We start from the raw sequence: 21,456 nt of genomic DNA on the forward strand, positions 1-21,456 counted from the left end.
AGAGAAACTTTAAATTGGGCGACGAAATGCTACGCGACCGTCAAGTCTACGACAAAATCCCTTTTAGTTATCGATAATAATCTTATTTTTATCTTTATTTTTATGTTATTAATTTTCTCAATTTTCTCTTATATTGTTTTTAAGTAAGTTATGTGGTCCGTATATCTATATCGCGCGTTTTTTTATTTCTTTTCAAAATGGACACAACTTCCAGCCAATTTTTCCAGTATCGGCGAATTGCAATTTACCCCGTTTCGAGAACGATGCGCGCTACGTAGTTTTCCGAAGTCTCGCTGCATCGCGTTAACTCGTGAAAGAGTGCAACGGTCAGTTTAACTGGAAATAAAAAAAAATGAATGGTGGACATGAGGGGGTGGCGGCAGTAAAAGCCGTTTACACTACATTTTAATCGCGAGGAATTCGCGCTTTGTACAGCCATTGATGTACGGTTCCGCTCTTCTTGCTCACCACCTTTTTGTGCGAATGTGCAAATATATCTGTGTGCGTGTGCGTGTGGTATGATGTACGTGTGTGTGTGTGTGTGTGTGTGTGTGTGTGTGTGTGTGTGTGTGTGTGTGCGTGCGTGCGTGTGCGTGCGTGCGTGCGTGCGTGCGTGCGTGCGTGCGTGCGTGCGTGCGTGCGTGCGTGCGCGCGCGCGCGCGCGCGCGCATCTGTGTTTTCTCCACCCCTCCGCCCGTTTTAATATTTTCAGCGCAAAAACCCCGGCGGATACAGTCTGCCGCCATTGCATCAAAGGGATATTAAAACAACGGGACAAAATGCGGGATGTACAAAATGTTGATACTGAGCGCACTCCTCGCTTTCGATTCGGAATTTCGCGTGTCGATGATCGCGCTCAGAATACCGAAAGTTTCGCAAAAATGCACACGCATAAGAGAGAAAGGGAGAGAGAGTTGGGTGCGAATAGTGGGCGCGCTGGAAATTTCAGCATTTTTGAAGCACTGTTCTTCATGAGATTGAATACTCGCTAACGTAAATTTTTTATTTTCGGGAACCGATGTGGTTTTGTCGTGGTGGATTATAATTCCATGGAGATGTTAATCGCGTGTTGAATTAAAGTGAATAATTTCGAACAGCATATATTACTATATTTATCTATATATCTATATATCTATAGTTATCTATATTAAATCGATTGTACAGGAATAATTTAGTATTGAAAAATAAAGAGATATGGAAAAACTTTGTGAAAAAAATATTACTATTTTTATCAAACTATTTTCTTTTACTTTATAATTAAATACAGATTGGAAATTCAAAACGTACGCGAACGTAAACAATTTTAATACAGTTTTAATACAATTATTCGAATATAATTAAATTTGGTAATTTAATTATATCTAACATTCAATGCACACACGAATTACGTGAATAATACATTCTTTCCATCGATTGTATAATAAATATATCCCCATCCCTGACATGTTTTATTAGCGATACAATTATGCACGGCATAACACATGACTCTGTATATATAATTTTTTTTTTTAAATAATACGACGCGAATTCGAATGCTTAATAATCACTTGATGTTGAAAATCTTCATTAATGAATTGCTGTAAAAAGAAAACAGAACTTCTTGTCAATGGTGATTCCTCTCATGTTTCGATGTTACAAATGCGCTAGAGAATCCCCCATTGCCATAAATATCATGGCTGTAATCATAAAATTCCGTCGGTTTTTCGTCTTTTTTTCCACATGTTCGAAACGTACTTCACACATTATATTTTATGCATCGGGTTACGTAGAAACGACGATGTCCGTGAGTACGCGTTGTTTGCATGTATACGCACGAGGCATACATACGTATTGTTTATTTCCGAGTGGACGTGGTATTCATGGCATATCACTTGCAGTAGTCGGATGAGTTGGCAAATGACATAACTGCATTGACGAAACTAGCGACAAATTATTTGGATCTTTTGGCTCTTTTTTTTTTATTTTTCTTTTTTATTTTATTTCAGGCTTGGTATTTGTCATTTTACAAGAAAAGAATGAAAAATTGAATTAAATTCCTAAAATGGTTAATGTTGCAGATATCTGACTACTCTACTTCTCGAATTCTGTGATATGGCTGGTAGAAAGGTGATATTTGCGAATTCGAGCGAGCTTCTATATTTGATAGTACCTTCCCGAATGTGTTTTTCGATTCGAGGTCCATCGCTACCGATCCCCGAGTCGTTCAGTCCTCGAACGAGCCCATGTCCTGTCTCGTTTGCACGAGAACGGCGGGGTTTAGAATTTCGCATCGCACGCCGCAGGACCGGTGGCGGTCGATGCACGGGAATGGGAAAAGGGAGGAGGCCTCGCATTTTGTCCCTGTCCTCTCTCCATCGCCTTCCATTCCCACAGTCTCTCTCGCTCGAAACCTCTTTATGAATTCAACGGCGCGCCTGCACTCGCATCTAACTGTACGCTCGATTTTCCGTTCATCTCCCCCTTTCCTTCTCCCCACCTTTCCTCCCATCGCATCCTCTGGCACGATAATCACCTTTGTTCTCGGGAAGGTTGTTCGCGAATGTCCTTTCTTCGTTAACAATTGGGGATTAAATTGGTAGATACCTAATTGGTGCCTGATTGATGCTGCTGGTACCGTTCCATATTGCGGCTTATAGCAAAAACGCGCTATTGTTTTGCTCGTAAACGGTGACAAGCAGCAGCGATTGTAAAAGAGATTGCTAGCCTTTTGTACGGATAACGAACGCGTATGGTTTTGATCACAAAATCGGACAGATGTGGAAGATAATCGTGTCCGCGCAGCGTAAATTTCGCTTATTTTGTGCGATTCACGACCGCTTTTAATTCATCTCTCTAAAACAGATGATACTATATATTATAGATGATGATTATATAATTAATAAAAGATAATGCACTACATTGTTTCGCTTTTGTGTGCGCGCGCGCGCGCGCGCGCACACACACACACACACACACACACACACACACATACACACCCGCGCGCGCGGGAAAACTTTCTAATAGCGCAAAAAATATTTTCCTTTATTCTGTGTTAATGAGAATAACGAAGAAGTTTCTAATTTGTAGCAGTATGATAATTAATAATTCGCATGCAAAATCGTCAGAACCCGTAGGAACGTAACATTCTTGAACGAGAAATGTGGAATAGATTTATACGTCGAGACCATATAAAAAGAGAGGAACGCGTGAAAAAATGCACCGATACAGGCACACGCCCGTATCTGTGGCTCACGTCGGCGTCTCTCTCGCTTAAGTGGTTAACTACTAATTTTTTAACGCCACGAGAGCGTATCGAGCAGCTGTCTCTCTCTCTCTCTCTCTCTCTCTCTCTCTCTCTCTGCGCAGCGAAAAAGAACCTCCGACGTTCGTTGTTTTCTAGCCATTTCGTTTCGTCCGTTCCATCCGTTTTTCGCCTCCGGGAGGAGCTCTTTACGAATGCATCGACGTGCCTAGCACGTGCGCATTTTAAAATGCGCGCTCTATTTTCCTACCTAACCCCTTCACCCCGCGCGATACAAAGCATTTTATTTCGCGTCGGGAATCCCGTGCGCGCGTTCTCGCGATTTTCTTCCCATTTCCCTCGTTTTTCCCTCCGCATTTGAATCGCAGAAATACGATGGCTCTTACCGTTCAGGTATGCCGCGATGTCGTCTCCATCGATCGCGTGTTTCCTTACACGTTAGCATATCACTAACAGACACGAGATTTTGTCGCATTAACAATTGAACAATTGAACATTTGTCTTGAAGTATAGTTTTAATTCTTCTTTATGGAATCGAAAAAAAAAAAAATAGGAGTTTATATTGGACCGAAAAATTTTTTAAAATTAGAATGAGCTTTGTGGAAAGTGTTATCTTATTAAATTAGAATCCGATGATTTTAAAACTTACACAGTTCTACACAAAAATCACGTCATTGAAGTGCTTTTAATGAATAATTAGAAACTGGAGATAATAAAATGAAAATAATAACTGGAAGTATATAAAATTTTTTTTAGATTTTTTTTTTGAATCTATTGTTTGAGTCAATCAAATTTATCTTTATGTCTGTTTCTGATATATATTCAAAACTTTCTTAGAATTGGGAAACGACAAGGATCATATGAGTGTCTGCATCTCTGACACTTTTCATATCTTTTTTGCTATTGGACAAGTTACCTCCGTGCTGGTTTCGTTGCACCTGTTGCATGTCGCACCGTTTGGTTCCAACAGACTCCGTTATTGGTGTCAACGAATCGTTAATCGATGATCTGTAAATTGAAAAATATGCGCGACATCTTATTGCACGCTAAATCTCATCGGTGATCTCTTGGCTGATGGAAGATCTATCAACTCTATATATATATATATATATATATATATATATATATATATCTTCAAAATAAATTATTAAAGCTCCTGATCGTGGATTCTCTTCGCTCGGAAAACATGTCACGATTGTAAAGAAATTGAGATATCCTGTTTGACTTGGACAGTAAAATCCCCGTAGATCCCCGTTCAGACACGCGGTATCTCGAGCGTCAACAGTGAAAATCCCCGGCATCCTCATATCCAGGCGAAGTTGACGATATCCATTGTCGGACAGGCTGATTGCTGCTGCTACCGCTGCTGCATGCTGTAATCATAGGAGTAGGTCGCGAAGACATTAACTCGCGCCGGTGCATCGCGTTGGCGGACCGCGTCGACCCACTTCCCTTCCTTTCACGCTTTCTTCCTTAAGGCAAAGCCGAAGGCACTAACGAAGGCTCGGATGAATTTCATAACCCACGAGAAGTTCGCGAGGACTCTATTACGCTTCGCGAGATCTTCCTCCTTTTCCTCTTTTCCGCCTTCTTTTAGTCATCGCGCTCATTCTCGCGCCAGGTCGCTAATTTTCGCGAGACTCCTCGCCGTTACCTTATTTTTATCCTTTTTTTTCCCCTCTTCTCTTATCTGTATGCGGTATATGCACGCACCTCTCTCTTGGTTGCTAGAAAGCGTACAGAATCCCTCGTCTCCCTTTACGCCTCACTTTTTTTTACACAGGCTCCTTGGCGATCATGGCTAATTAATTCCGCGCACGTTCCTCGCAATTACGAGACTAATTTAATCGCGAATATGGTGATACCATTTATTTCGAGAAAACGTAGCAAATGCGAAATTAGTTCAATTGAACGAGTGCAGCGATCGGTTAATTGTTATCTGCAATATTGGCAGTATCTCAAAAATAACTGAATGAACTTCGTTTACGTAAATATTTAAATAGAATAAAATATGAAGTAATGTAAAATTTATCAAAATACATGTATCTAAAATTTAGAATAATAAAATTAAATTATGAAATCGGAATTGATGAAATAATATTAATAATAAAATTAGAAATAGAATAATACCAATAAAATATTTTTAATCTTAAAAAAATGAACAATCTTTGCTAATAATAAGTAATAATTTAATGTTTAAATAAGTCAATGAGCAAAGTATTGATTTGGTAATTTGGTATCGCGGTCGAATAAGCTATTCGCCGCCATGGCTCGTTTCCTATGGTCTCGGTTAGGTAAATGACGGTAAACCGTAAATACTCGCAGCATCGTCTAAGTTGGACCAAGGAGAACGGATGAAGGGAATCAGCAGCCTCTTGAGCCAGTATCCGTTAACTCGAGTCAATTACTACAACAGAGAAGCACGGGTTCGTCGTGCACGGGAGTAAAGTGGTCTCTGAGCGTGCTTCAACTTTCAATTAACTATGGCACGACTACAAACAGAGACTGTCGATGACAGCTAAGACTCTAAATTTTCTTTTTTATTATATATATTATATTACCGCTATTTAATTATGCATTGTTTATCGCATTATAAATATCGAACAAAAAAATCACAGTATAATTTATAGATACTTTTATAATTATCCATAATAAAGATCCATAGTAATGTATTATTTCGATCTCGATCTCTTTGCAATCACATTTTTACGTTGGACTTTTTAATAATACTATAAAAAGATTTTTTAATTTTGTATTGTTTTTAGATAATTCTCCATGATAAATATCAATTCCCGATATATTGTTCAATATTGATACCTGTCGGAGCGCGACAGTTTCAGTAGTTATATTGTTAACCACCTAATTCTACGCGTCTCGAATAATTGCTCCCTTGTTCCGATTGGATGTGACTCGATCATTTATTAAGCGGACACTAATAATTCATTGCGGGTAATTCGGAGCGTTCGCGAACTCGCACGAATTGATGTTTGCATCCTTAATGCATTTCCACGTCGCTCCGGTGCACACCGGCTTAGACGCGATTTGCGCTTTGCGGAAACTCCGTGTAGGTAGTTTACGAAATAGGGGCGCTTCGCATAGCTCTCCCGTGAAGGCTGCCGCTGCAACTCGATGTAGGTCGCGCGTTAATGACCAGTGCGTAGCGGCGAATTGAATTGAATCGTCGGTTTCGCAAGAAACGAAAGTGCCACGCGTGTGAAATTTGTGCACAATGCGCGCGACACTATCCGAATTAGCGTTATCCGTAAATGTATAACTTTGAAAAATTCGAGCTCGTAAATTAAAACGGAAGGGAGCAAAGCTCACTTAAAATTACCTAAAGAATAAATCTTTTCCCTCTTTTCTTGCTCTCTCTTCTTTTCAACTTGATTGAAAATTAAATCCTCAAATTTTTCAAGCGTTTATTATTCAGGGACCATCGATGTCTCGACATATATAGGAGAAAATGTATTGCAGTTTTTACGGAAAGAATCCGTAAAAGCTTGAAGGAAAAAATATCGGAAACACATCTCGTCTACATCAACAGCGGTGGATTAGGAAAGACAGCCTTAATAAATCGGAGCAACCTCGTCAGGGTGGACGCGACGCGACGTATTGTCCTGTGACAGCACTCGTAATTTAGGACGGATCAAAGGTGGGTCGGGTGGTTAAGGTTCGCGGAGGGCGATCGGTCAGCAAGTCCCCAGGTGGTGTCAGGTGGTACCCGGCCACTCTACAGACGCGCCGAATCATCCACCACCCGGCCAGTCGCTCCCATTTCCACATAGGAAGCGACTAATGTCCTCGCTCATTTCCCACGATATATAGGCGGGCGCCGCATCGATTCTCGAAGCACCATCCGCCTGCCCAACGCGATATTAATGTTTAACTAGCGCGATCGTGTGTCTGATACATTACCGTTGCTCCCGGGGTTGAAATTGTTGTGTGCTGCGCTACACGCCCGTTCCACCGTGCTACACGTTACGTGGGCGAAACATGCGAATTGCGGAGTTTGTCGAACGCGCGTTGCTGTTATCGCGATACTATCGTGCGTCGAATTCTCTTCTGTCGTCGATTCGACATGTAATTGGGACGCAATGCTACTCAACATTTTTTCAAATACCTACCGTACATACATTCTCTCTCTATCATTACATAATATTACGTAATACAGCATCTTAATTTTAACTTGAAGCTTCGATAAAAGTGCATTTTTTAGGTGTATGATTGTATATTAAGAAACGTATGTATTACACAAATCAAATTATCAGATATATTCAAGTAACGTCAGATGATCCTTGATGATGTATTACGTTATATCGACCATTTCTTGTTAACACGCGTTTTGTACGCGTTGCAGCGAGCACTACCCCCTGCATGCCGTAGGCAGTCTATCAAATTAGCAGGGGCAGGTACTTGGAGACAGATTCCTAATTTCGCTTCTAATAACCGGGGCTAGCTATAAGCGCCCGGAAGCGCTTTGTACTGTCAACGTTGCAAATCGACCAAATGCTGAGAGCGACACGGGGACAACATGCGTTCAGCATGCAAATATTTGCGAGAGTATGAAAATTGTATCGAGGAGAATAGGGAATTTACAATATTATATGTATATTAAATATTTCTGGCATTTAACTAGAGCAATTATAAGTCAATCTTCATGTAAATTACATTTATCCGCATATAATTAAAACATCCCTTGTCACGTAAAAATTAAAATTTTATCTCTTTATTCGGTTCGGTGAAAAAGAAGGGAAACTGGGGCGTATGAGTTCTCGTACACCGTATTCCAATTCTTACGGTGTGCACTTGTTTTCCGACGAGCTTTTTCCACATTACGCGCGGAGCAACAGATGTTCCCGAACGAACTGGAGGAAGAGTGATGGCAAGGACAAGAGGGAGGGAAAGAGAGAGTTTTTGGCGTTGTTAAACTGGAGCGTGGGGCCGTGCGAACTTTCGAGTTGTTGAGAGCGAATATTATTCTTATTTTATTCGCTGAGGGCGGCGAAAGCGGAAAATTCTGTCCGCACTTCGTGGTTGTTGGAGAACGAGTGTTTCCCAGTTCGACAGACCAATGGGCGAAACTCTCGACGGAAAGCTCGCAGCTTCGTGAGAACGCTCAGTTCTCTCTTCTCAAAAAATTCCGTTAATTACGTAATTCTGTATATTCATGAATTAAGACACTAAGTATAATAATAATAATGGAAATATAATTTTTATTACTTTGCAACCCTTTAAACTTACTGAAATATATTTCACGCTGTTATAAGTAATGAATGATATAGTTATAGAAACGAAACTTTATGATATCTCGAAATGGAATACTTCCGCGATATTTTAGTAAAAAATTAAAGTTTGATTGAAGTAGCAATATGATGGTTGTGAGATCCTGCAATTAATTATTGCTACACTGCCACTGTTAAGAAAAATGAGAAAATGCGCTAAATCCGAAGAAAACTGATACGTTTGGATTCTGGGAGTAATTAAAAAGCTATTAAGAAGTTATATTTGTTGTGATTTCAGGCTCGCTGGGCACGTCGGTATTCGACACGGATGTGTACCTGGTCGGGGCGAGCGGAGGCGTTTACGCCCTTCTGGCGGCGCATCTAGCCAACGTCCTTCTCAACTACAATAATATGGAGTTCGGGATAGTTCGGCTCATCGGCATCTTCGTCATCGGTAAGTGAACCCTACTTCCTCGATCGTCGGCTTGCAACCACCGCGGCCAATTCTATCTACCTTCGACCTGTCAGCTTGATATCTTCGGTCGAACTGCTTTCGAGAGCGATTGCGATTGACCATTGGCGCCGATAGCATACATTAATTATGTCTTGCTAAAGACTAAATTGCAGATAAATTATTAAAAGTTAAATAAGTCACTACGACATATGAAATATCACACAATAGATATTTTAACATTTTAAACATTTTAAATAATACGATTGTGAAGAGAAAAGATTTTTAAAGGATGTTACGACTTTATAAATGAGATGAGAATTAATTCTTACTATAAAAATGATTTTTAAAAGGTTATATAATGAGAATTTGTGAATTAATCTTTATTATGAAAAATTTGAGAGAAATAATTTAAAAGTTGAAGGGAACAGTTTCTGAAGGGTATCTCGTCTCTTTACAAAGTAGAAAAGACCTTTAGAGTCATGAATTTGCAGGCACGTCTTTAAAGATTATAGTGAAGTATCTCGGACCTCGGAACACAGAATACAATCTCAGAACTCGGCGCCTATGGTGACGTAGCGTAATAATAGCGCGATATTGGCAAAGACGTAGAACTCTAGTATCGAGAGCCTATATAGCACGTAATCTGACCACCACTGTACGTGCGCATTATCCGGTTCTAGTGGTCCTAGAGTCGCCTCAAATTCACCCCGACGGAGCCTCTCGAGTCTTCAATAACCTTGTTTAAGGGGTTGATTACCGTCAGCGCGGATTCGGATATCTGCCGTCGCTTTCTCCTCCCCCTCTATCTCCCTTTCTCCTGCCTGTCTTGTTTCTAGTATATTCGCATAGTTTCTGTCCGCGGATGGTTGCAGCCCAAGCCCGTTCCGATCTACGCGCTTCGACTTGGATTACAACGTAATCCCCGCGCGAGAGCTTGACGAGCGAAGTACAGCTTGATCGATAAACGCGCTCTCTCACAACGTGGAAGCGGGTCATCCGTTCAGCCGCGAATGCAAATGACGCTCTCGCAGGAGTCTGCAACGTGGCGAAGTGTCTCTCGTCTCCCATAACGTCTTAAGGCGCGAAGAAAATGCACCGTTATCAACTGCAATCAGAACTCTGTGATGGAATTTCAGAGAAAGGAAAAGAGAGAGAGAGAGAGAGAGAGAGAGAGAGAGAGAGAGAGAGAGAGATTTAAATTTTTATATCTCAAAGATATCTTCGAATGTTGACATTCTGTTTAATCAACGAGGGAATGCGTTGAATTATTATATATTATCTATCGAATTTAATATATATAGAGTCATTAACAAATATTGGCTTAACATATTCACGTTTTTCATTGAATGGTAATACTACGCTTCACGATTTTTTTTTTTCTTTTTGTTTATTGTCATTTAGTCGATTTTCTCTATTCGCGCTTTCAATACTTCCCCTGAAATTTCAATTTCCTCGTTTTTTTTTCTCTCGCGGTAAGAGCTGGGAAGCGCAAGAGAGGAGCCACAAAAGCCGTCGCTATTCTAAAGTTTTAATTAAAAGATGTGCTCGCGCTGTGATCGCCGCGTAGAATTTTCGCCGACATTGGGATTGTTTGCCATGAGAAGAACAGGTGGCTGTTCCGTCAAATTTTCAAGCGAGCACGATGTCGTTGCTCGTGTTTATCGAGTCATCAAGATCGTGCCTGAGTAAGCCTGATTGAAAATTAAAAAAGAGATGTGAAACTTTGAGTTTATGGAGTAAAAGATTATGGAATAATAGCGGCACGACAGAGTCGATCTCGATAAAGAAGAAGAGATGGAGTGAATTAAATAAACTTTGATGACGAGGAAATTTTAGTTTTTTTCATTATATGTAAAGTAAACGTAATTTAGATAGAGATGACGTATAATCATTAAACGAAATGACCATCATACATCGACAATTAATAGTAAATTTTAATAATCAAATGGATGAGGTATACAAATCAATGAAAGTGCTTCAGATATATATAGTAATATATAATCCAATATTAATTAGTTGAGCTTTTATCCGGCAATTCCATCAAAATTGGATTATAAACTGAGAAATGGAAGAGAGATATAGAATTGACTCAGAAGGACACTCATAATATGAAGAAAGGTATGACAATAGAATATTATGTAATAAATATATTCATGGATATACTGATTGCAGTCGAGAAAATAAAGTTAGGAAAATGGATAAAGGGAAAAGATCAGAAAGGGTCCAGCTTTTGTTACTTCAAGAGTTATATAATTCAACTTTGCTATCCAAGTTAAACGGCAGCAACGACGTAAAGAGATTGCGTTTGAGAACGGAAAGAAAACAGTATAAAGGATGTACATCAAAATTCACGTATACTTTCTTGAAGTTATAAATATCTCAATAAGTTGATATTTCGGAGTTGATATTTAACGAAAATTTTAAACTCAATTGCAGAATTACGAAAATGAAACGTATTCTTTAAAAGGATAATAAATCTTCTATTTTTTATATTAATATCTAAATCATATTAAATTAATTTTAATAAAAATTTATTGGGAAATAAGTTACTAATTATTTATTAAATTTTTTGCAGTTTTTACACAATATGTAATTATATAATTATAAAAATTATATAATTTTATTTTTGTTAGTATAAATAGAAATCTAGGAAAAAGAATCAAATTTTATGAATATAACTTTGTAACTTTTTTAAGAGAAGTGAAACTGATTTGCATCTATTAATAAAATAAAAAAGCTTCGCATAGAGAACATTAAAATGTTATTAATTAATTATTATTATTATTAATTAATTATTATTATAATTAAATTAATTATTATTATAATTAAATTATTATTATTATTAATTATTATTATAATTAAAATAAATTAATAGCTTTAATCGAAATTAAAAACCTAAGTTGATCCGTTCGTGTTAAGCTTATTTCTACATTAACTAGCGAAGAAGCAAATTTTTTACAGAAATACAATGAAATACAATGAACTTATACAGTCATCGACGATGGTCACAGACGCAGAAAAAAGCCGCTAAAGAAGCTGCAAGGAAGCTCTTCTCTCGACGACACTTCGAGAGCTTCTCAAAGCTCGCCGTCGGCTCGACTTGGCTCGGCTCTCCGTGGCATCCTTACTTTTTTCACTCTACTGCCTTTGGTTTTTTGTTTCTCCTGTTGTTCCTCTTATGCTTTTCTTTTTCGTTTTACTATGCACTCTTTTGATCGATACTTTGCAGGGCAGACAGCCAGAAAGAATCCTAAGAGAGAAGACGCCATGATAAGAGCATTACTTTCTTTCTTTATTTTATAACTTTTCTACATCCTTTTTAAATTAATCTACCAATTTGTCTGCGCTTGCTACTTGTGAATTTTTACTAGTCTGAAGAATAGAAGTAGAATCTCTGATTTTAATTTAAAATTTCGTAAATAAGACAATTATTAAATTGTCTTATAGATAAAGTTTCAAATAGAGATAGGCGTGGAGAGACGAGAGGTCGCTTGTAATAATTTAAAAAAACAAAAGCGAAAATAGCAAATTTTCATGGAAATTTTGATGACTCTGATTGCAGCTAGCGCCGACGTGGGCTTCGCGATCTACGACAGGTATGCCGCGGAACAGATGGGTCCGCCGGTGTCGTACGTCGCCCATTTGACGGGCGCTCTGGCGGGCCTAACGATCGGCCTCCTGGTATTGAAGAACTTCGAGCAACGGTTGCACGAGCAGCTACTCTGGTGGGTCGCCCTGGGCGTCTATGCCGCCTGCACGATCTTCGCGATTATGTACAATTTGATGCACCCCGATTATCCATGACGCGAGGTCAGCTTCGCGTACGGCCAGCCGAGGCATACGTAACGCGAAGCTGATCGTCTCTGGAAAAAGAAGAAGAGGAAGAGAAAACGCAGGAAGGGGCGGGAGGGACCGTCGTTGTCAGGCAATGTCGAGGGAAATTTTCAGACATCGCGGATTCTCGATAACGTAGCGGCGCTACACCGTGAGCGAGGTCGTGCCCGAAGCACCGACAGCGAGGGACACGTAAAGTACGAGAGTTACGCGATGACGGAGTCGTCGGCATTCTTCTCGTCGGAAGAACGTGACTTCGATTGCTTTCCGTGCGAAAAGGATCGCGTAATAATTTCGTAGTATATATATATATATATACTACGTAGTATATATATATATATATATATATTTTCTTCCAAGCCGACCTGTTGGCACCCAATAGTCGAGAGAAGCGACAGAGCGTTCGTTGAAGGAAAGCGAGAAGCGAGCGGAAATATAATAAAATGTAATTTATTATTGATTAAAAATCCAATCGAACGAGAAGATTTCGAACGGAAGCGACAGTGATTGGTAAATGCAAACGCGATGTACTTCCTCCGAAAGAAGAAAAGAGCGCGCGGAAAGAAGAAAATTGGGTGAATGTCTTCACGCTCATTACGTTTAATTTTTCCTGTTGAATGAAGCAGTAAGCCGCATTCCACAGTCTTGCGAAAGCTTGTGAAACGCAACGTCGGGACTACTTCATCATGATGGAATGCAGGCGATTTTGAGAGTGTAATCATAAGAAACAAACTATCAGGCTCATGTTTTCCTACCATCAGCGGGACAAGGAAATGTCATTGTTGCAAGATGGGCATCCCGGGCCACGATAAAATGTCTTCGCGTGTCGTCGCAGAGAACGACGAAAGCGCACGGGAAAGTTACGGATAATATTCTTCTTCGTCGGTCTTCGGGAAAGAGGAAGTCGCGTGATCGCGAGACTAGTCGTTCAATCCTGTCGTGCATTCTTCCGCATTCTGAAGAAAAACCAAAGAATCAAGCTGGATAACAACGAGGTCGGCCGGCCAGCTGGGAAAGACTAAAATCCTTTAGGAAAGAGGCAATTTCTATTCGAACTTTGACAATAGGAATTTTCCATCGTGGCATTCGTTGTTCGTTTATTTCCGTGTAATGCCGGCCGCAGTCATCCTCGGAAAAACCAAAGAATCATACTTGACTGTGTGGACAACGTTCGCTGTCCTTTGTCGCGTTGCTGAAGAAATTTCTTTGCTCGGTGACGAAAAGAAGAAGAAGAATAAGGCAGAAAGAAAGAGAGAAATTGGACAACAGTGAAGTAAAGCAACAGAAGAGGTAAAGAGGAAACAGGAGGACTTAATGGATCCTTCGCGGTCGATGAAACATCGTACAAATGACCGCGACGGAGAGGTACGAAGATGACGATGAAACAAAAACCGCGGTCGAGAAAATTGGTAATCATTGACGTTCCTCTCGAAACCCTCTCGAAACGTTCGACTCGCGAGACGAATTCGTGGACGTGGACAGAAACGTAGAAGAGCAGAATGCGTGGAATTTGATGATGAAGAACTCATGCCGGTGGGAGATTTTTTTCGATCCAGATAAATGGTTAGCTGTGAAGAAATTTTACACAAAGAGAGACTGATTGCTAATTGTTCTACACTAATTGGATAATATAAAGAATCGCGCAAATAATTGTGAAGTGTTCATGGAAAATAATGTGAGCACTATTTATGAAACGTATATATAATAACTTTTTTTTTTTTTTTACTTTATTATATTTGTGGAAAGATCCGTTTATTACGAAAACACTTCGAGTTGCCACGAAGCTGTCTTGAATTGATTGAGTTTATTTCGTATTTTTCGAATTATATTTATAATTTATTTTTACTACCGTTTTCCGTAAATGCTTCACATATGTGCACAATTATCTTATTTATATTATTCTTTATAATGCAAATCCATTAATTAAGAAATCTCTAATCGAACGATATGTCAAATCGCATATAGATAGATCGATCATTAGGACTGCAAATTCACCAAATCATAAAAAATTCATCTACATGGCCGTTGCATTTTGCCATGTTATCACGTTGTGAAATTTTCAGAAACCGACACGATCAATCTCGCTTAAATAATTAAAAAAAAAAAATATTTTTAATTCGACGCTTGTGGAAAATCAAAACCGCCTCCGTATGCAATGTCGTCGAAACGCGTACTGTATCATTGTAAAATATTAAATACTATTTAATATTACAGAAACATAATATTTCGAGATAAGCATTGGACTACCAATCGTGTACATAAATCAAGCAAGCGTTCGCGATTTGTTTCGACGCGCATTGCTGTTCGCGCGGTCGTGATTTTCGCGAGAATCGGCGAGCTCTCCACATGATCGATGTAATAATGCGCAATGCAACGGCGATCAAACCTACGACAAAACAACACCTGGCCGATTTGCTGGTCGGGTTTTCAGTCGCTAGTCCACGCTTTTGATAGCGGCCGCTCGTTAACGTCCTCGCAAAATCCCCCTGACGGCGCATCTGCCTGCGCGCGCGATCATTAACGCGCATTAATTGTACACCGTTGTAAATACCTGTATATAGCATAGAGACTCTGTGTGTTTTGCGTGTATGCGAGAGCGTTTCACGCAAGCCAAGAAAAGGAGGAGGAGAAGGCGCGAGACAGAGAGCAAAGAAGAAAAGAAGAGTCGGGTCACAGTCTAGTCGTTTCGCGTCGTTGTCGTAAGTATATACATATATACAAATATACATATTGTATTTAAATCGAAGGAAGAAAAAGAGAGGAAGAGAGAAAGAGCGAGAGAGCGAGAGAACGAGAGAACGAGAGAAAAAAAGAGCCGCATATTCTCGGGAGAGCACACGCTTAGTGTACACACGCGAGACATATGTTCCTCACCTTTAATTTATCATCATGTCATAGTGTCTTCGGAATCAGATCGTACGATTGCCGCCCGCGTGACGTGCGACCTAAACGATAACTGTGCCGACGATGGCCCGTATTTCCGACCAGATATGTTTAACGTCCATTGGCGGCTACTCGATGGGTCGTCTAGACGGGTATTTTCACCGCGCGTTTAACCGCAAACACGAGTGTTTGGTTTCCATCGAGAGAGAATATTTATTTGGCCTACAATCGTCGCTGTATTAAACGATTGGAGTTTAAGTTAAGTCTGTAATTGTTTTCACGCAATCACGCATCTGATGCCCTTCCAGACATAACGATAAAAATTAATAAAAACTACATTTTTTTATACTTTTTTTATTATACAGGTATTAATTAATTTATTTATATAGAATTTATTTATTGATAACAACAGTGATGTATTAGAGATTGAGTTTATTGAAGAGCTCGTCTTTGTTTCCATCGAAATATAGAAACTTTGCTCATTTTGGCGTTGAATGCGTGGTGACTGATAAAGTCTAAAATCGGAAGCTAAACGCGGAGCTGAACAAAGTTCGAATACTGCGAGCCAAAGTCTGTACAGTAGTTTGGATAGTATGCGATATGTGTGTCTCTCTCTCTAGTGTTTAGCCGTATGTAGGTTGTTCGATTGTCGAGGTAGCCCGACGCACTGCCTATTTTGTAATACGACTTAGCGCCGTACGCGCCTCATTTCCTCAAAGTCTGCCGTTTAACACGATTTGTGTGTTATAAATTCCGTTAAACATAGATATCCCGTTTTTCTCCTGCACTTTTCGCAAAATACCGGTAGGGAGAACGCGTTTATTTTCGCGTATGCGTTCTTATGTAACAATTAATTAGCGGTTATTATCATATTTCTAGCGACGGCGCGCAAACCTATATATTCCGTGAAATCCTATATTTATTTTTCATAAAAAGAAAACCAGCTGTGTTGTCCACGAATCCCACGAAGCAACTTCTTTCCGATACTTTTTGAATTTATTTCTCGTCTCCGGAAAACCCCACACGAGTGCCACGAGATGAAATGTGCGAAATCGTCAATTAATTGACGACCGAAAATTATTTTCCCACATTTACACGATTTAGAATAACGCGTTTAATATTCAAGAAAAAAAAAATTGGTATTTTGCCGGGTAGGTTCCTTCATTGACAGGGGTCGAAATAATATATTATTATTTCCGTAGCACCGATTCGTATACTACAATAATGTTAATATACGATACCAAATAATATTTAAGATTTAGTATGAAACAGTAATATATTATTGTATTATTTTTATTAATATTATTGTTAATACTTTGCTATCGCAATTCTTTGTGGCACCAAGAAAGAGAATAATTTTTAATATTAGTGGCCTGAATGAGATGAAGACGGAGAAGTAGTCCTCGGTGAGAAGTAGAACGAGCGCCAAAGGACGCGAATCGAGCGCGAGCGAGAGATCAAACGAGAGTAATTAACGATGCTAGTCAATTAGTACCCGCGAAGGCAGCTAACGCCAGATCCTAACTTAAGGTACGACGGCTATATAACTCGCTTTATATAAGATGATGAAAGAAGGTCGAGATACCGGTGACGCTGAAGAAGGGTGACGCAAAGAAGAGAGAGCGAGAAAAGGAGGAGGTCGAGGAGTCTTAGGGGGTTTAAGGGTTCGAGGAGTCTTAGGGGGTTTAAGGGTTCGAGAACACTGAGAGAGCGAGAAGAGGATGCTGAAGAGCGCCCAAAAGGTGGTTGCTCAAAGAGTCGTGAAGACGAAGGAGAACTTCAACTGTTGGCTAGCTAGCTATGTTAGTCGACAAGTGTGTACTTGGCACAAACGCGAAAGAATGCAAAAAGGGAACAAAATGACGATCCTAATAGCGAGCAGTCGTGGAGTCATGCGCAGTTTTAGACGCAACAATTATAATCATAAGAGTTATACACACACACACACACACACACACACACACACACACACACACACACACATCTATATATCTATATATGAGTATTTATCGAGACCGCGATTTTCAATTGCAATGAGAAAATTTGTGAAAAAGTATATTTTTCTATATCTATTGCGCGATTTTCTATATCTTTGGGTATGCATAGAAATTACATTTATATAAATAAATAATTAATTTGGAATTAAACGCATTAATATTCATAGAGATAAATTATTTGATTAACTTATTAAATAAATCACACGCAAAATAAATAAAAATTTTTATTTGTCGTTAAGTCAATAAATATTGCTTCTATTGTTGCGTGAATAAATATAAATTATTAAACGCGGAAAATTATTAAGTGTATATCGATAAATCGAATGTGATTTTCGTTATGTATATGTTAAATGTTTAATTCGATTTGCTTCATAAATATGGCAGCGATTTGAGTTCTTTTGAAGTGGTCCAAACCTTATAACGCTCGATCGATTCGAGCTTCCATTAATTACTATCGTTGTTAACGATAATTTATGCATCGATAAAATACAGCTAAAAAGCGCCGTTTTCCCCAGGAAAATCGAACAGGTGTCGATCCGCTGGCTATTAACATCCGATGGGGAAACATATAATTTAGAGACTTGATACAACATTTATGGCATATGATTTCCATTTTATTAATCCACCGTCGGGTTAAATGACGATGCCAAAGAGCACGCACGACGCATAATTATTTACACACGCTCGTAACTCGAACATGGAAATAAATTATACGTCGTCCAAAATCCCTCGCGTAAATGACCCGCGTAATGTATACACCTAATATCCGTAGATGATACTTTGTGGATCATACACCTAACAGCGTGGATTAAAATCACGTGAAGGAAAATCGGCACGCATATAAGCGATCTTGACCCTCACGCTCTATAATTAATATTATATCTACGGTATGGTATTTTATTATCGAGGCAAAAAAAGATTTACCTCGAAATTTTATTCAACGTTTGCACGATGTTTACCGTTTTCACAAACGCTCTCATCGTGAACGAAATTCAACGAGCAAACGTCAAAGTCGTTTCGGAATCGAATTTTCTTATCAGCACACATACGTCACCCTTCGAAAAGCGTCATCGGATTTCCGGTCCGGGTGTCCAGTGAGCGCGAAAAGAAACGAGAGAAACAACACCGAAAAACGTCTCGTTCGAAGCTATCCGGACTTTAATTTACGCTCTGGCGCTCGATCCGCGCCCAAAAGCTCCAGCTTAGGTCACTGTATCTTTCTTTTTTTCTTATTTTTATTTTCTTTTTTTATTTTATTTTATTTAAAAAGAGGCGGCGAATTCCGCCCGAGTGTGTGTGTGAGGATTACGTATGTGTATGTATGTATCTGTATATGCGTATTAATATTTAAATCAAATGGATGTGTGCGAATATTATGTTTGTCCCGCAACGATCGAGCGATCGAGGATCGTGAAGTCTGCGATAGAGCGCGAGGATTAACTCGTTAGCTTGATTTCGTATTGTACGTAATTGTTCCTACTTTAGTTAATTTCTCGATAACTCTGTGATGTGTATTTAAATGAGTGTATTACCGCAAAATTACGGTACATTGCTGTCGATTCCTTTTTTTTTTTTTTTACGTCTATTTTTCTCAAAGCCATCTAGAGAGAAAAATTTTACGAAGCACTTTTCTTTATATCTCGGAAATTCATTGGATACAGAACTGTTGCGTAGGCAATAATTTTCCCTTTACCTATTGCTTTTTTCCGATATGGTTTTGTAAAAAACAGTGAGCCAATGAGTCGAGTATGTTGAGCTTATTACAAACCGGGCATTTGAAGCGATACTCATGAATCTGTTATGTATCGGTATGAGTCGAAACGTTCGCATAATAATTTAACAATTAATTTATTATTGTATTATATATAATATATACATGTTGTTATTATTTAATCAATCTGAAAGGCGTGAGTTATGTACAAAGTAGACCGAGAGTGCGCTAACAACCGAAATATTTTGTCATATTTTAATATTATACTTCGTCTTTTTTTTTCTCGTATCGAATAAACGGAGCGATACGTAAACGGGTCCAGCGGAAAACAGCGCGTGTTTTATCCCGTACCGTTTTTAGTCCCTTGACTATGCGATCTTCGATCGAGTGATTAAGCGATCGGCTGAAGAGCGCGTCCGTTAATTTTTATATTTTTGTGCGTGTCACACCATCATTAAGTATTATTTATTAGTGAAAGTGGAGGGCCGTAATCGCCCGCTCGCGGAGAAACCTTCTGGTCTGTTCGTTCGTCATTTCGTCTTGTTTTTAATTAGCTCGCTTAATACAGCAAAGGCGCGCCGCCGCATCACAGACGCACCTGCGACCCCGCAACACCTGCGACGGTCGACAATTTCGGCGAGACCAACATTCGCTCGGGATATTTTCTGAAATTTCGCCATTAACCCGCGACCGTATTATTAGCACTAAACTTACATTAATTTTGCGAATGCATACAAAATATTGAATATTGTACGAATCCTCGTAATTAATTCCGTGCGATATAAAGCAATTATTACAAACGGTAAATACAGTTCGAACGATTAATACCCGTTCAATTTTGCGTTTACGAATAAGTTACCATTGGTTTATGAACTTTCTGTTTGCGATGTGTAATAAATGAAAAATACGATCGCTGTAATGGATCGTAAAGTTACCCAAAACGCGAATGTGTAAATTTAAATTAGAAAATTAATTAAAGTGATTGTGAAAAAAAGCTTGCGTTTCAATGGCGAATATGATTAAATGTAAAATTGCGACTAAGTTTATGTAAATGTGTTCGAGCAAGTAATGTGGTCGTGCGATTCTTGTTCTGCAACGAAACTTTGAGATGGCCGATCATGATAACGCTAAAGTGGCGCAAAATGGATAATGTGAAAACACAATTGACTTAGTAATAAAATAGTAACATTAATTTATATACGAACAGTCACAAATGTACACAAGCCAAAGAGGTGGAACTAGTAAAGGAGAGACAGAGAGACAAACGGAAAAAGAGTATATGTGTGTATGCGAGATAAAAAGAAATTTCAGACATTTAATATTAATTGTCTTTATTCGTCATTATTCATCAAAGCATTGTCATTTTTCATTATTTAATGAATTAATTATTATTCTTATAATTATTGTCATCATTTTATATATATATACATACACACACACACACACACACACACACACCACATATATATATATATGTATATATATATATATATATATATATATATATTTATATATATATATTGTACAAAACGTGATAACTACGAATCCTCGCTTAGATAATTCGCATAGTAATTTTCTGTACACACATTCGCCGCGGCAGAAGAGAAATACAATGGTATTTAAAAGATTCAATTGATATTATTTTTTTACACCTGTGAATCAAAGAACAGAACTACAGAAAATTTCATGAATCTAGAATATAGATTGCGAAAATAATGCGTACTCTTAGCGACAAAAAAAGGAGATAAAAATTCGTCAACCTCTTTTTAAACGTCTGCATCTCAACAGTAACAATTGTAAAAGGAGGTGTATCGATTTGTTACTGTTGAAATAAAGATCTTTAAATATTAGGCGACTTTATACCACTTCCAATATCTTTCTCCCTTTCTCCATTCACTTTTTATTTCTAAATTTCTTTAAAATATAAAAAATATTTAATCTTTGTCTATAAAAATAAAGAGTATATAAAAGTAAAGAAATTTATTAACTGGCTTATCTGTTTTATTTATTTATATATTGATTACTACATGTTTTATGAAAAGGAATTTTTTTCCCAAATTAGATGAAATTTGGTGAATATATATCATTATATATCATTATAATTAAACAAAACT

At 38.6% G+C, this 21,456-nt stretch overlaps 1 protein-coding gene across 3 annotated transcripts in view; it reads left to right on the forward strand.

The window, feature by feature from the left end:
* stet (stem cell tumor) overlaps positions 1–21,192 on the forward strand; it is a 352,773-nt gene extending 331,581 nt beyond the window's left edge. For all 3 annotated transcript variants that reach the window (XM_089071682.1, XM_089071683.1, XM_089071684.1), the window contains 2 exons: positions 8,762–8,917; positions 12,480–21,192. In XM_089071682.1, coding sequence (XP_088927808.1) covers positions 8,762–8,917; positions 12,480–12,721 — 398 coding nt within the window. In that variant the 3' untranslated portion in view covers positions 12,722–21,192. The remainder of the gene's footprint in view (positions 1–8,761; positions 8,918–12,479) is intronic.
* Positions 21,193–21,456: the final 264 nt, after the last annotated feature.

This window comes from Pogonomyrmex barbatus, unplaced genomic scaffold (genome assembly GCF_055798465.1).
Source record: "Pogonomyrmex barbatus isolate J1 unplaced genomic scaffold, ASM5579846v1 scaffold12, whole genome shotgun sequence".
Taxonomy (NCBI): domain Eukaryota; kingdom Metazoa; phylum Arthropoda; class Insecta; order Hymenoptera; family Formicidae; genus Pogonomyrmex; species Pogonomyrmex barbatus.